Genomic DNA, 16,068 nt, shown 5'->3' with positions numbered 1-16,068 from the left:
TAGACGCGTTTTATTAGAGAGTGAACGTTCTCTACCTAGTACTATTATTTATTCTGTGGTCCTGTGTTAGCCATATTTTATAAATGGGACATGATTCTTCCTTCGGATTATTAGATTGTCTCTAAAGTTCTAAACTATTCTAATATGAATAAAACACCATTTGAATATAATTTCAATATTTATTGTGACAATACAGCCCATCGGCTAAACATCCTAGGCAATGCAAAACTTACATTTAATCGACATACAAAAATCATTAACAGTAACCTCTGAGACCTTACCATGGCTAGTTATGTATGTATAATATAATATGTATAACATTTACTTTATGGTATAACTGTACAAAGGAACAATTAAATCCTCATTAAACTAAAATATAACTCAAAAATATATATTCGCTTTTGTGAAGCAACGAACAACACGCAGTGCGGAAATTTAGAGCTCATTTTAACGTTTTTTTGGGCCTTAGTTGCCTGAAAATAAATACATATTTGATTTAAACATGGCCAAAGACTCGTACGACTGTGTGACTGTACTAGATTCGTGCTTGGAATTTGACAGCTGATATATGTAGATGGGACCGGTAACACTGCATGGCTGTCGAAAGTAGCCGTATCGTAGTACCTACAGCGCCATTTATTTCACTTGACAGGGGACATGATCGTTTTTGTTTGTCCAGTCCCAAAGTAAAAAGCGCATGAGATGTATAAACAAAAACTTGTGAAAATGTTACATTTTTACAACGAAAATATTCAATTGTTACCCCTAACAGTCTAAACTATAATAACTGCACCGTGTTTGATAGCACAGCGTCAAACATGGGGCAGAGTTAGCCACCCAACTTTCAAAGTTAGATAGTAGACTATGGTCTAATGATAAGGCTCCGGCCAAATAGATTATGTCCAAATTTAATTGATTTCATATTTTTGCCTCGAACTATACTTACACAAGGCGTATCTTCGAAAAATGTCGGGTAATTACGAAATTCACTCCTAGTTCCATTATTTTAAAGTCCATTTTCAAGATTACCCGAATACACCTTAGCTCATTTAAAATAGCATAACAACTATACTAATTAAGGAAATTACTCAATAAATATGATTATGTATAAATTTTAAACGTCAACAAAAGCATAATAATATTACCTTTTTACAATCGTGGTTTTGAAGCATTTAAAGCCGAACATTAAATTTTGTGGTAAAGTGAGACTCGAAATTGCATGGACAAAATATGAATGAATTCATTCATTCATTGATAAAGTCGCCATGCACTTTCCCGGTTGATGGTACATCGCTTACTTAGTGTAATGTACATATGTGTGTGTATGTGTGTACATTGCATCTAACAAAATGTGATACTGTTGTCTGGTCTCCTGGCAGATCGGACACAAAACAAGGAAAATGTAATCCACTAATAGTTTACTTAACAAAATCCTCCTTGTAATCATATTATGATAGGTTAACTCTCAAATGGCACTCAATATATTAAACTAAATTTTAATCACCTAAAGTTTTTAAGTGCCAGTAGAGAATCTACGCTAAAATGTGGAAGTCACTCAGTAGGCTTAAGCACAGGAGCGGCGCGACAGTATCTCGCCCGATATTTTCTAACTATATTAATTCGAGAGAAACGGGTAGTCTATCTCGCGGGCGAGATACTGTCGCGCCACTCCGATGCTAGGCTTAAGCCCTTGCTACACGGTCGCCGACAATCCTACTAACCGTCTGACCTTGGTCTGTCCTGGACCGTGTAGACAGTTGTTTCCAAAAAAAAATTACCAAAACTGACCAAGGTCAGACGGTTAGAAGGCTTGTCGGCGACCGTGTAGAATGGGCTTTACTGGTAAATAAAAGATGGTAGTACAGTCGAAAGTTTAAATTTATGACCCATTTTGTACCTTGTCACAGTGACTAGCGACAGTAGCGACGTTCATATTGATGGTCACTGTAACAAGGTACGAAATGGGTCATAAATTAATACTTTCGACCGTACATCAAAACGTTTTGTGGTATTAACAGTTCTTATCTACATTACGCTAAACCTAATAGCTTACTGTAACTGGTATCATGGTATGAAAGGTCAATACGTTGTTTAAATTAGGGACCCATAGATTGAATTGAACACAGAAGAAAAATGGCAGCTCAAATGGACATGTGAACTGTAGGATTTTCACATGAGTAGATTATTAGATTGTACTTATATTACAAGTCATTTATTGCGAAACTTATAACATTAACTTCCTCATTACTAGACAATAGAAGAACTAACTCAGGAAAGACCACGCAATTATTGTAGTTATACTCTGTATCTTAAGGTACTTAAATAAAAGTAAATAAATACTTTGTACATTTTCGGGTAGTTATAACATTTATTGATTAACCAACCAAATACAAAACCACCTGGATCTGTCACTGAACGACCTGACTTTAACCTACATTATTTGATCATCTAATGTTTTCATCAGAGATGTGACTTATTTGAAATACTTGTATTTAATATACAAAATGCAAAATACCTATTTTGTATTTAAATACCTTTTGAAGAAAACTATTTTGTATTTTGCATTTGAAATAGTATATCAAGGAAGTATTTGTATTTTGTATTTAAATACTTTTTGTAAAGTATTTTTCACATCTCTAGTTTTCATCTACCCACATTTGAGGGTAGATTTTATTTACTCTTTTTTAAATACCCAAAGATACAGACTATAGGTGCTGCTAGTAACAAATATGGGAAGTCCCATAAAAGTTGGATTAGTCAGAATCCAAGCATATCACAATACAAATAAATATGATTACATAAGAGATTTTAATAGTGAGATTGTCAGTACAGTACAGACTCATCTATTTCAAAAATAAATAGGAAAATAGTATGTATACCAACGGTTATATGGTTGAAAATTCCTTGGTTTCAAGTTTCCTTCATACAGACCATACAGGGCGAGCCACTTCGAGAGAAAATTGACATCAACATTTTCAGTCCAGAGTGTCCTGATCATATATTGAGGAAATTATACATGCTTGCACTGTTTAAATATCTTGGTCGGCTATAACCTTATACTACATACAAATAAGGTATTGTTCAAAAGTCTAAAGACGATAAAAACATATTGGTTATATATTTTAACTACTATATAAAAAAGCTAGGTAATAAAATATAATAGACTCTTATCTCAGTGGCAAGAATAAATGAAGCTAAAATGGTATGTGATTTGTTATACTTTTTGATAACACAAAATTTTTTTTGCCAATTGTATTTGTAAACTGAAATAAATGTCATATACTAAGAAAAAGTGACCAAGGCCTTCTTAGGTGTTCTACCTTAGAGATGGCCAGGGGGCGCCATAAGCCTTCAGTAAGAAGTGCATATACTTGGAAAATTTGACCTATGCCGCTGTGGCCTGGTGGCCGAGTGGCTTAGGCACCTGCCGCGGTAGCAGAGGTTCGCTGGTTCGATTCCAGCCTGGGGCACTAGAGGCCTTGATCACTTTTTCTTAGTATATGACATTTATTTCAGTTTATAATTTATATAGTAGTGTTTCTACTTGATAAAAACAAATTAAAATATTTTTCTGAAATAATTTAATTTGTTCAAATACTTTAGAATTGTAATTGTACATAAAATAAAAAATCATTTTAGTCTCAGTAAATTAACATTGATAGTCCATATCAGTTGAATAAGATATTTTCTTATAATAACATATGTGAAGTTTTCAACCAAAAGGTACCACATTGTCGATTGTCAATAGAGTTGATTTCAAATTGAAGCTACATGGAAATAGTGCCTTATTTGCAACCGACAATAAGTACCCTTTTGGTTGAGAATGGCACATATTTAAATGTGCCATTTACTCACACGGTCTAGATTTCATTTATGCCACATAGATAAGGTCTTAGTAATAGCAAAACATTAAATGGATACATATTCTTTTCATTCAAATTTACAAACTAAGATCATTGTTTTTTTCACAAATGACAGTGAAACTGATTATAGAAACTATGATTGCTAATACAAAAAGCAGTTTCATTAAACAATCATAACAACCTTTTATGGAGTCCATGGAGTCCACTATTATAGAAAATAACACTTTTCTCAAATATATTACATATAAATTTTGACCTCAATATTAGAGAATGCATTTTGACCAGAGTATTGAAGGTTTTAATGAAGGAATCACAACATTTCCAAGCCAATTTCTTAACAAGCCAGTTGGGCTTTTTGTCTGCACTTGTGCATTAGAGCTCTCAAAGTGAACTGACGCCTTGCCAGAGCCCGCACCTGCTTTAAATAAGTGTCCAAGTCAATGACCTCCTTACGTAATGCTTCTCCCATGTAGTACATAGCATCTTCTAATGTTGCTTCCTCGGCAAAAGCATTTAATAGCTGATTATATAAAGGAGCGGTGGTCACCACTGCCTCATCCACATCTACTCCTTCTTGTTCTGCTAATCTCTCGACAGCTGCCTGTAGTTCTTTCTCTTTCTCTTGTAAAATAACTACATTCTTGTCCAGTTCCGAGCGTTCCCTCTGGAGTCTACTTAAGATATCCTCCAGTCTTGATTTCCCTTCTTGAAGCTCCTGTTGAGTCCGTCTCAGTGTCTCCAGCTCCGCTTGTGACTGCTGGGACTGCTCCTTGAGTCTTCTCCTCAGTTTATCTTCGACAGCAGATAGTAAGGATGCTTTAATGTGTTCTTCTGTTATTGTTCCACTGTTGGTGTCTGGTCCAGTCTGATAAGTAGCCTGTTGTGGGGGGTAGGGGGTGCTCCCTGGCATTGGAGGGTATGGCACTCCATTAGTAGCAGCTGGGCCTGCACCAGGGTATGGAGCACCATATCCTGGATAAGGCACATTGGATGTAGTTGGATATGGGGTTGGCTGTGGATAACCTGTCTGTGGTGTGACTTGAGGATAGCCAGCACCTGGATAGGGCTGAGGCATGAACGAATTGACTGGATATGGAGGCCTGGCTGCCTCACTGCGCGGTTTAGAATACACTGGAGGCAACTCCCCAAAAGCAGCTATCATGGCTTGAACTAGGTTCAATAAAGTTGATTTCTGTGGGTTCCATTCATGTAAAAATGGCAAATAGACCTTCCCGTTGCTGTCCACGTATTTGGAGACCTTGATAGACATGTCGGGCGTCGGTTTAACGAAACACAGAGGTACATTAGTTGGATGGGTGTCCATTAGCCAAATACATACTGGTATGTTGTAATAGGCACCTTTGTAGTGTACTGGAACAGTCCCTTCTAAGTTTAGCAGATCTTTCCTTGTTCCATTGTTGAAAACAAAGGCCTCCAAACGATAAGTGAGACTTCTGTGTGCTTGTATCAAATTAATTACCTCACGAGCTGTGTAATCGCGATGCTGGTACTTGGATAGGTATTGTTTCAAAATAGCTTCGTCGTTAGCCATGATTCTGCTTTATCGTTTAACTTCACTGTGAATTACTTCTATTACAATGCAATTATGCTAAATAAATGCAGTCACTTCACAAAACACATCAGTCAATAAAGATTTGTGATGAAATTTGTCATCGAATTCGATTGTGGGGTTACCAGACAAAACAAACTGCAGTGGAAGATTTTGACATAAGGGCATAAACTCACTTATGTCAATCCATAATGTCCATAATTTATACTTGGTCAAGCAGATCTTGTCAGTAGAAAAAGGCGGCAAATTTGAAAAATGTAGGCGCGGAGGGATATATCTCATAGAAAATTTGAATTTCGCGCCTTTTTCTACTGACAAGATTTGCTTGACCTATACTTGCCAGTTCGCTAAATCCCCCCCGTGCTCTATATATAGAGTCAGACCAAGAAAAGTCTGCAGCGGATTTGATAGCCCACGCAGTGCAAGTGTTATTTTAAACGTCAAACTTCTATGAAATTATGACGTATAAATAACACTTGCACTGCGTGGGCTATCAAATCCGCTGCAGACTTTTCTTGGTCCGACTCTATCTCTATATATATATCTTGCTCGGTAGTCCTGCAAGGCGAACTGCAATGTAGGAGTGTGAATGGGGGGCATAACTGTAGTAAGTTATTTATACTTGGTCAAGCAGATCTTGTCAGTAGAAAAAGGCGGCAAAGGACCATGGGCACTTTAGTATGGAATCTGGTCCATATCCTCAATACTTATGAAACCTATGCCAAATGATAGCTTCAATGCTATCATTTATTTCATACTATGACAGTATCATTTATTTCATACTATGACAGTTAAGTCGAAGTACTCGAAGTCGCGGGCCAACATGGTCTTTTTTATATAAATAGAACCCAGTACGGCAACGGTTTCACCATAGTATGTTTTATTATAATAAAAAGAAAACGACACGTTATGCAATATTGCATATATATGCAATTTAATATTGTAGGTACCTATATAATACCTTATGTTATTTTTTTATTAATATAAATACAATGATAATAAAATGCATAATGTGTCGTTTTCTTTCTATTATAATAAAACATACTATGGTGAAACCGTTGCCGTAATGGGTTCTATTTATATAAAAAAGACCATGTTGACCCGCGACTTCGACTTAACTGTCATAGTATGAAATAAATGATAGCATTGAAGCTATCATTTGGAATAGGTTTCATAACTATTGAGGACATGGACCAAAATTACTCATTGTCCTTTGAAAAATGTAGGCGCGAAGGGATATAGTCTCATAGAAAATTTGAATTTCGCGCCTTTTTCTACTGACAAGATTTGCTTGACCATCTATACATTAGCCCAAGACTTGAGTTATTCCATTGTGTAGATTGAACTGCGGTCTGGACCTGGTTCATGGTATCTATAGTAATTGGAGCCAGTCGATTATTTTATGTTACGAATTACACGATGCATATAATATGCACAAGTACTTCAACATTCCTGCTATAATCGCACCAATAAAAGTCTGCAGCGGATTTGATAGCCTACGCAGCGTAGGTGTTATGTATACGTCATAATTTCATAGAAGTTTGACGTTTAAAATTACACTTGCACTACGTGGGCTATCGAAATCGCTGCAGACTTTTTACGATCTGACTCTACACGCAAACAAAATGACAGTACTAATTTTTCTAGCACATGTTTGATAATGAATGGCATCCTTGTAATAACTGTTGCCATGATAAATATGAATATTTTCTACATTGCTGCTGGCAACAAATTGCGGCTGTCATCTGTCATTCTGAAAAGTGTTCTTTTTCGGCGAACTCCCGGAACGTCCGTGGCGCTCGCTATTTAAAATCCAGCTTAATCAGCTTGGAATTTAGTTTATTTCCTAAGATATTACCATAATATCATAGCAACATGCCGCCTAAGTTCGATCCTAATGAAGTTAAAATCGGTAAGAAGCCATCCGATACAAAAAGTTATCACGTACATGGTGAAGTGTTTTCTACAAGTTTGGTGTCTGATTTTTGCAGTTAACTTGAGATGTGTTGGAGGAGAAGTTGGTGCCACATCGTCTTTGGCTCCTAAGATCGGTCCCCTCGGTCTGGTGAGTATAAAAACTTCCCTAACCTCCTTAACCTCATCCCGCTTAACCTCTAAACTTCGGCGTGGCAGTCTAAACATATTTGCTACAGTTCCTGGATATTTCTAAGGAACTGTTGCTAACGAGACTCTTTAGTGAGTTTTCGTTTAGAGAGGCAATTAGGAACTATGCATTTTTGATGTATAAAACATACTTTAAAAGTCTAAAAGCCTCTGCAAGATGATTGTATGATCCTGGGGGGTGCCTCCCTACCAGGCGCGTCCTTCCGGTTGGCGGATGGAAGGAACCCGTGACTCAGGATCCGTTCCCTGTCGCGGCTACTCCGAATGGCCAATAAGGAGTCGCGGACCAGGCATGACTGCCACGCCTTGTACTGAGGGAAAAGTATGTAAGTGACGCCTATAGGAAAGGGGGGGTGGGAGAATTTTAGTGTATTTTTTGTTTTTTGCTAAGATCGACCCCCTTTTTCTATAACTGAACCCGGTCAGAGTGTACGAAAGGGGGGCCGTTTCTGGGACTCAGATTTTTTTTTGATGTTGTGTCATTATAACACCTATTTTTTATTGTGTAATCGTAGACAACATGGTAAAATAAGCATGTTTTATAGGAATAACTTTTCTCTAAAGTCAAAAATGGCCGAGATATTTGACACGAAAATTGGGATATTTGACCCGAAAGTTGCTGTGTAATTACGTTTATTGGGTTATTGAAAAAAAAAATAACCTCGAAGACTAAGGCGGGAGCAAAGCTCCCGCCTTAGTCTTCTAACCTAACCATATCCAAGTCGGCTCTGTCCAGGAAGGTCTTGCTCGCTCGCTTCGCTCGCTCGCTGCCACTGGCTTCGCTCGCTCGCTGCCACTGGCTTCGCTCGCTCGCTGCCACTGGCTTCAAATATTAAAATATACATTATAAAAAGTCCAACAACTCGGCCATTTTTAATTTTAGAGAAAAGTTTTTATAATAAAAGATGCTTATTTTGATGTGATTTACACATTACAATCATTTAAAATATATGTTATAATGACACCACTCTCTATGAAAATTTTACAAGTCCCAGCTCCCTTTAAAAACACCAATCTTTGGAGGCGTCTAACTTGGCCATTTTTAATTTTATAGAAAAGTTGTTCTAATAAAAGATGCTTATTTTCACGTGATCTACACATTACAATCATTTAAAAGTGGTGTCATAATGACACCACTTTGCAAAAAAAATTTCTAAGTCCCAGCCCCCCCTTTGCTACACCCCAACCTTTTCATTAGACATGCCTTAAAAACTCTGGCTAGGGAATATTAACTGCCACAACTATTTGAACTTACTTGCACAAGTAAGTTCTTTAAGGCTTGCCGCATACGTCTAAAATCAAAATTTCGTTGTATTGTATCACACTTTCATTATTCAAACAAAAGAGAGGCTGATTAATGAAATTTCGTTGTTGGTGTTAAACTCTGATCAGAATGAATGAAAGTGAATTTTTCACTATTATCATATAGTAGTTGTTGGCAGTCAAAAGGTTAAAACTTAATCATCATTTCACACTTTGTGATGTTATTTTAGCAGCCAACCAAACGGCTGCTTACATGTGTAACCCGGGGAAGGATCCACTAAAACTATGGATTCCTAACTCCTATTTTTTGCATGAGGATTGGTGAGTTACACATATTTCATAATTATTGTTAAAGTTGGGATATAAAATTATTTGGCCAGCTAATGAAATTTTATTCTCTAGATAAAAATCTTGCATTATCTTCATATATCCCTACAATGTAAACACAATTTTAATTTCTATTTATAAAACTTCAAAAGTCTAAATTAATTGGTTCAATGATTTTTTGTCTTTATAAAGTTGCTACAACATCCCCTTAAGGTAATTTTGCTTCTGTACAATGTTTGTTGCCCAATATGTCCAAAAAATCAGTAACAGTAAAAATGTAACCACCAACGTAATTCCCAAGATCATTACCACCAAGACTGCTTGTTAACCTATTCTCTTGCCACAGTCTCCCAAAAAGGTCGGTGACGATATCGCCAAGGCCACGAGCGACTGGAAGGGCCTGAAGATCACCGTCCAGCTGACGGTGCAGAACAGACAGGCCCAGATCTCCGTGGTGCCGTCTGCTGCTGCCCTCATCATCAGAGCTCTGAAAGAGCCGCCCCGTGACCGCAAGAAGCAAAAGAATAGTGAGTACAGAACATGTTTTTCTAAATAATCTGAAAAAAGGTAACCAATTCTTACTCAATGCAATTAGTCCAATGTTTTGAGATCAACATTTTTATCGGCCAAAAGCACCCACTATTTTATTTTATAACTAAATATTTTAGTGTAGATGTAAGTGTACCTATGTCATAATCATAAGTCGTGTGATTTGTCAGGCGAAGTTTCGCGAATTTTAAAGACTTCGCTTCAAAGTTTGGCAAATTCAACACCGACATTGGCAAATTCACCCTCTGCAAAATTGCAGGGAGTAAAACAGAAAAAAAACCGGCCAAATGCGAGTCGGACTCGCACACGAAGGGTTCCGTACCATTATCTATAAAGACGGTCACCCATCCAAGTACTTACCCTGCCCCCGACGTTGCTTAACTTCGGTCAAAAATCACGTTTGTCAAACATCAACATCAAACATCAAACATCAACATTTATTCAGCAAATAGGCCACAAGGGCACTTTTACACGTCATCATTGAATTTACATACATGCAAAAATAGTAACATCAACAATTTTATAAAATAAAACTAAGAATTCAATCTAACGTATTACAATTACTAAGAGATGTATATGGTCTCTTAATGTCGAATTACATAAAAAATACAGATACAAAACACAAAAAAAAATCTATAATATTTAGAGGTGTAAATGTCTCTAGGTGTCAGAACTATAAGATTATATAGTTTATCAAGTTATCCTTAGAGATGTATAGGGTCTCCAAGAGTCAATATCCTGTATAATTAATACATTCATTAAGAGAAAAGAAACATACGAGAGCAGAATGAGGCGTCTCACTGTAATTAATTAATAAAAATAAAGTTACTAAGTATAATAGCTTGTGTTAGCTTAAACAGACCAGTCTCCACAAACAGCACCCGTTCACGAGTATGACGCGTATCTCAGCCATCGCCTCCCTCAACCTTCATTCGGGAAAGTGGCGACCCGATCAACGACGCCACCGTAAGCAAAGACTTTTAAGCGAGCATGACATGTTCAAGCTACCGGCCTATAATAATATTAAAATAGTAATAACATGTAGCTGTAAGACACGGCATTTTGTGCTCGTGTGTGGTATGGGAGCCCCACATAAATCTTTATTTTATTCTGTTTTTAGTATTTGTTGTTATAGCGGCAACAGAAATACATCATCTGTGAAAATTTCAGCTGTCTAGCTGTCTGTGTGTAGCTATCACAGATCACGAGATACAGCCTGGTGACAGACGGACAGATGGACGGACGGACAGCAGAGTCATAGTAATAGGGTCCCGTTTTACCCTTTGGGTACGGAACCCTAAAAAGACTTCGCTTGACATGTTGCCGACACGGGACATTTGATAGAGTTAGACGAAGAAAAGTCTGCAACGATTTTGATAGCACTCTTCTATGAAATTATGACGTATAAATAACACTTGTGTTGCGCGTTTAAAATCTGCAGACTTTTCTTGGTCTAACTCTAGAGTAACCCTAACTTAACGCACTCCAACCATCCTACTAATAACACTTTCTCCATTCCAGTCAAGCACAGCGGCAACATCTCCCTCGAGGATGTGATCAGCATCGCCAAGACCATGCGTCCCCGCTCCATGGCCCGGGAGCTGTCCGGCAGCGTGAAGGAGATCCTCGGCACCGCGCAGTCCGTCGGCTGCACGGTGGAGGGCCGCCCGCCGCACGACCTCATCACGGACATCAATACGGGCGCGCTCACCATTGACGAATAGATGAACTATCTAATTTATATGTTGTTTTATTTTATTTTTAAACTTTTAAACGCCTTAGACGGCAATTGACGTCGATCGTTTTTTGATGAAAATCGACTGAAAAACACCCCACTTAGGTTGGCATTATTTATTCACAAAACTAAATTTTACCCCCGTGGCGTCAGTGGCACGGCAAATGGATGCGCCGTTTGGCGTTCAAAAGGTTAAAATCCCAATAGGTCTATTCCCGTTTGTCCCCGCCTCACGTGACCACCGCCATACATGAGGCAGGGAATGATACATATTAGAGGTGGGCCGAATATTCGGTATTCGTCATATTTCTCATATTCGTATTCGGCCAAATAGTTCGATCTGTCGAATATTTACCGAATAAACAAATTATTTTTTAAGGGCGTCCGCTACCTGGTGCGTGTGGACTTCGGGGTCAGGCATGAGACGGTTCCGTTTCTTTCATAGAATATAAGTAAAGAAGAGTGGTAACTCAGTACACCAGTTTTCTTACCGAAACGCGTTATTTCGTAGTCTAGTAGCGGAATTTATCAGTAGTGCTGCTAGTTGACAATAGATGTCGCGGCAAACGAAAAACTTATAATGTCCAACAATTTTCAGCTAATATAGCTGGTCAAGCAGATCTTGTCAGTAGAAAAAGGCGGCAAATTTGAAAAATGTAGGCGCGAAGGGATATCGTCTCATATAATATTTGAATTGCGCGCCTTTTTCTACTGACAAGATTTGCTTGACCAACTATATATACCAGAGTAACTGGAAGTCTATTTTCAACTCCGGCAGCGTAGCACGGTCGCGTTTTTATCCCTTGTCACCATGCCTGTCACGTTCTAACAGTATGTAAGTGCGAAAGGGACGCGCATAGTGATAGACGATAAAAATGGAACCGTGCTGCGCCCACTGCTTATAATATTATCATATCATAGAGTTAGTAAAGAAAGAGTAGTAACTCCGTACATAAGTTTTCTTACTGCTAAAACAATGAAGCAGAAGGAGTTAAATAGAGTTTCGAGTAATGCGGTTATATTAGCTGAAAATTGTTGAGCATTAGTTTTTGTTCGCCGCGACATAGCAGTACTGATATATCCGCTACTTGATTACTACGAAAACAGGTAGCGTGAAGCAGCGTTTTGGTTGTGCGAATGTCAAAGGAGGGATTGGCCAGTTATGATCCGGACTAAAGCCTAGATAGTAATTTAGTTGAGTCACAGTACACTAAGAACAGTAGTGAATCTAAGGCCGCTCGGCAAGTTATTTGCCTACTCTTGCGTTGGCGCTTAGGGTTGTCACTTTTATTTTTAGTTAAATATTATTTGCGTATTATGAGTAGCACTACGTTTCTATTTATTATAATATAATGAAATGTTCTATCAATTCATAAATGAAGTATAAATAAAACGCTTTTTAAATATTAACATTAGGAAATGGCAGTTATTAAAAAAATTATAAATTCGATACAGAAAAATATTCCTCCGGTTTCTGCATGTTCGGAACGCTTTATTGTTAGCGGTTAAAGTAAATTCTCATCCTTACGTATAACTTTAATAGTAAAAAGGTTTTAGGGAAGCATGGGCAAGTAGGTATTATGAAGAATGACAAGTCCGGGTTTGAGGAGTCGTTATTGAGACACTATATTTTTTTTCTACTGTACGACTGTAATTTTTGAATTAAGATTTCTTATACCAAACTGCAGATGGGTATTTTTAATGTACGGGCTCCCAACTCAACTATAATATTCATTTCGATACAGTTTAGTCAACTATAATGAAAATGACCAATCACAGCTCGCCGCGGTCAAGAGGACGAAACAAAACCATAGCTCAAATTAATTATTTATTTTAGGTTGTATAGTAGAAACAATTGGTTCATAAATCAGAAACGCGCATGTGACACCCTTAATATAGCAGCATCCATAGACTACGAAAACCACTTAGTGTTGCTTGTTAGTCTCCATAGGCTACGGTGGCCAAAATCGAGAAAACAAATGTCTAAAAATTGAATTTAGCGCGGAGCAAGTACCAGGGCCTCATGAGTTACGAGGTGTCGTTGACCAGCCCGCCGGGTCGCGGCGGCCGGGGCGCGTACCAGTATTATGAAGGTATCGCGGCTGCTCCCGTATCTTAGCTGTATACTTTTGGTTTGGTTTGTTTGTATGATTCTACTAGTTTAAAGTATTATTTTTGTTGATTCGTAGAAAAAGTATTGTATACAATAGTGATATAATCAAGCTTTTCAATCTAGTACCTTACTTATACTATTGCATCTGTTCATAGTCATGATCAAAAAAATTAAGGCGTACCGTCAGAGCAGACAAATGCGAGCGGGCGGGTAGCGTACTCGAATGCGCGCGATCACAGTCGCGGTACGGCCCACACTGCCGCCACCGTATTCCCCCGTATATTATGCTAATGTGTGCGTGGCAGCGCGTGCGTACACGGCGCCCGTCGCGCACGCACACATTCAAGCCGGCAGCGGCACATTTCTATGAAGATTCACTACTGTTCTTATACTGTGGTTGAGTGGTGAGTATTACGTGTCTGAACACCAACAATTTATTCGAGTAGATTAGGCAGTGAAATGGTCTATCCATTTTATTCTATTTTTTCTGGCGAGTGAGCCTTCCCCCACCACTCTTACAAATTTACTCGACAAAATTTTTGGTGTTCGTCTGAACACCAAAAATCAACAACAATGATGACCAAGAATCAAGAATGTAACAAGCGGCTTACATTCTCGCGCGAGCCGCGCCACGAGACACAAGTGTACATAAGCGGTGGGCTCGTCTCGTGGCTTTGCTTGCGTGGAGGAGCGGTTTTTTGGGCACGAGCCAAAGGGGCTCGCGCGGGACGCGCGCTTGCTTTTACACTCGCGTTCGGCTTGTCATTGCGTTATAAACCTTATGCCGTGCCGTTAGTGTTTATATCAGCTCGACGAGCTTACGAGCCTCGAGACGAGCCACAAGCCGAGCCAAGAGACGAGAGTGTAATCATTAGTTCGACGGGCTTACGCGCTCGAGGCGAGCCACGAGACGCGCCGCGAGCCGAGCCACGAGCCGCGAATCTAAACCGGCTATAAACCGCTTGTAATGACACTCTCTGCTCGTCTCGTGTCTCGACCACAGCTCGTAAGCTCGTACCGTACCGTACCGCTACTTGACACTTATAGATGTCGCGACAAACGAAAAGTCTAATCGAATTTAAACTTTAAGTGAGACATACTAACATTGAATACAAACAAAACATGTCGCGTGAGTGACTTAAAACAAGTGAGGAAACCGTAAAATTATTCAATGAAAAGTCTAATGCTCAACAGTTTTCAGCTAATATTAGTTGTAAATTGTTGAACAATAGACTGAGTTTGTTACGACACTCATACCATCTAGTGTCAAGTAGCGGTACTGATAAATCAATATAGTATTTAACTGGATCAGTCATGAGGGGTGGGCGGAAATGTTTAGGAGTAACAGCGAAAGCGCTATTATTGTTTGTCCTTGTCACAGTCTCACTTTTTTTTTATTCCCCACCGTAAATATATACTTGTCAGTAGAAAAATAAAACTATACAATGGATTATGGTGGGCAACAAATAAATTCGACCAATCATAGTATTATATTGCGTATGTTTTGTCCCTCACGAACGCACGCTATAGGATACTACCATCTGTGTGCCGTACGTGCGTTAAGGACGCAGCTATAAGTTAGAGCAAGATTCAAGAGATATTTACATCGCACCAAGGTCACAGAATAAATAATAGTACTAGGCATGGTCTAATAAAACATGGTCTTCCATTCCCAGAGTGACACGGGCTTACGTCACAACAACATGGCCGCTATATATAGCGCTATCGCATATTATCATATAGCGCTGTCGCATGATGACGTAGGCCCGTGTCAGTTAGGTGACCTAGAAAAGACGGGAATGGAGTACCAGGCGGAGTATATTATTATACCATGGTACTAGGTACAGAAGACTCACTCTCTAACAAAACGCGTTTGTTACGATCAGCACAGATATGGCCGCTAGGTGGCGACAGCGCCACGCGCGGCTTATGGCTTTCCCCAAAATGGGGTTGGCCGGTGGAAGTTTTTAGCAGATGGCGCCATCATAGCTTGCCCCGTCAATCCCTAGAATTGTGTCATGGTATAATAATATACTCCGCCTGGTACTCCATTCCGAGATTCGCGTATGACCTAACTGACACGCGCCTACGTCATCATGCTGTTTACAGGTTCTCAAACTTTGAAATGTGGGAGAATTTTAACCAACGGTGAAAATTATTTTAACGGCATTAATTTTAAGTTATTCATGTAGAAACATAGTAAAATAAAACAAATCTAATGTATTAAATTAAACTTTATTTATCTATACAAGACAAACGTTTGAAAAACTAATTCACAGTTACACATTAATTACCAAGCTTACGGCGTGAAAAGTTTGGAAAACATTGCGACTGCTGACACTGAGCGAGAAGGAAATAACAATTAACACGCGTTCGACAAGGATGACGGTCAGGGCATGAAGTTATTAGACCATGGAATTGTGTCAAATTTTTGTTTTTTTAATACCCTGGATGCCAGCTCTTTAAGCCAAATCTCATAGAAAAAGGGGCAAGCTATGATGGCGCCATCTAGGCAAACCTTTGA

General features: G+C 38.7%; 2 protein-coding genes across 2 annotated transcripts; one reads left to right on the top strand and one right to left on the bottom strand.

Annotated features, from left to right (window-relative positions):
- Positions 1-3,821: 3,821 nt before the first annotated feature.
- On the bottom strand, positions 3,822-5,558 carry LOC134798094 (tumor susceptibility gene 101 protein). Its single transcript, XM_063770431.1, has one exon. It carries the CDS (start codon positions 5,413-5,415, stop codon positions 4,198-4,200), a length of 1,218 nt encoding a protein of 405 aa, XP_063626501.1. The 5' UTR covers positions 5,416-5,558; the 3' UTR covers positions 3,822-4,197.
- A 1,623-nt stretch (positions 5,559-7,181) lies between these two features.
- LOC134798116 (large ribosomal subunit protein uL11) lies at positions 7,182-11,437 on the top strand. The gene is made up of 4 exons (XM_063770456.1): positions 7,182-7,345; positions 7,425-7,498; positions 9,494-9,674; positions 11,218-11,437. Exons 1-4 carry the CDS (start codon positions 7,309-7,311, stop codon positions 11,418-11,420), a joined length of 495 nt encoding a protein of 164 aa, XP_063626526.1. The 5' UTR covers positions 7,182-7,308; the 3' UTR covers positions 11,421-11,437.
- The last annotated feature ends 4,631 nt before the right edge of the window (positions 11,438-16,068 follow it).

The sequence above is a fragment of the Cydia splendana genome, chromosome 16, assembly GCF_910591565.1.
Source record: "Cydia splendana chromosome 16, ilCydSple1.2, whole genome shotgun sequence".
Taxonomy (NCBI): Eukaryota; Metazoa; Arthropoda; class Insecta; order Lepidoptera; family Tortricidae; genus Cydia; species Cydia splendana.
The sequence above is the reverse complement of the archived record's forward strand: the minus strand, read 5'-3'. Positions and strand labels throughout refer to the sequence as shown.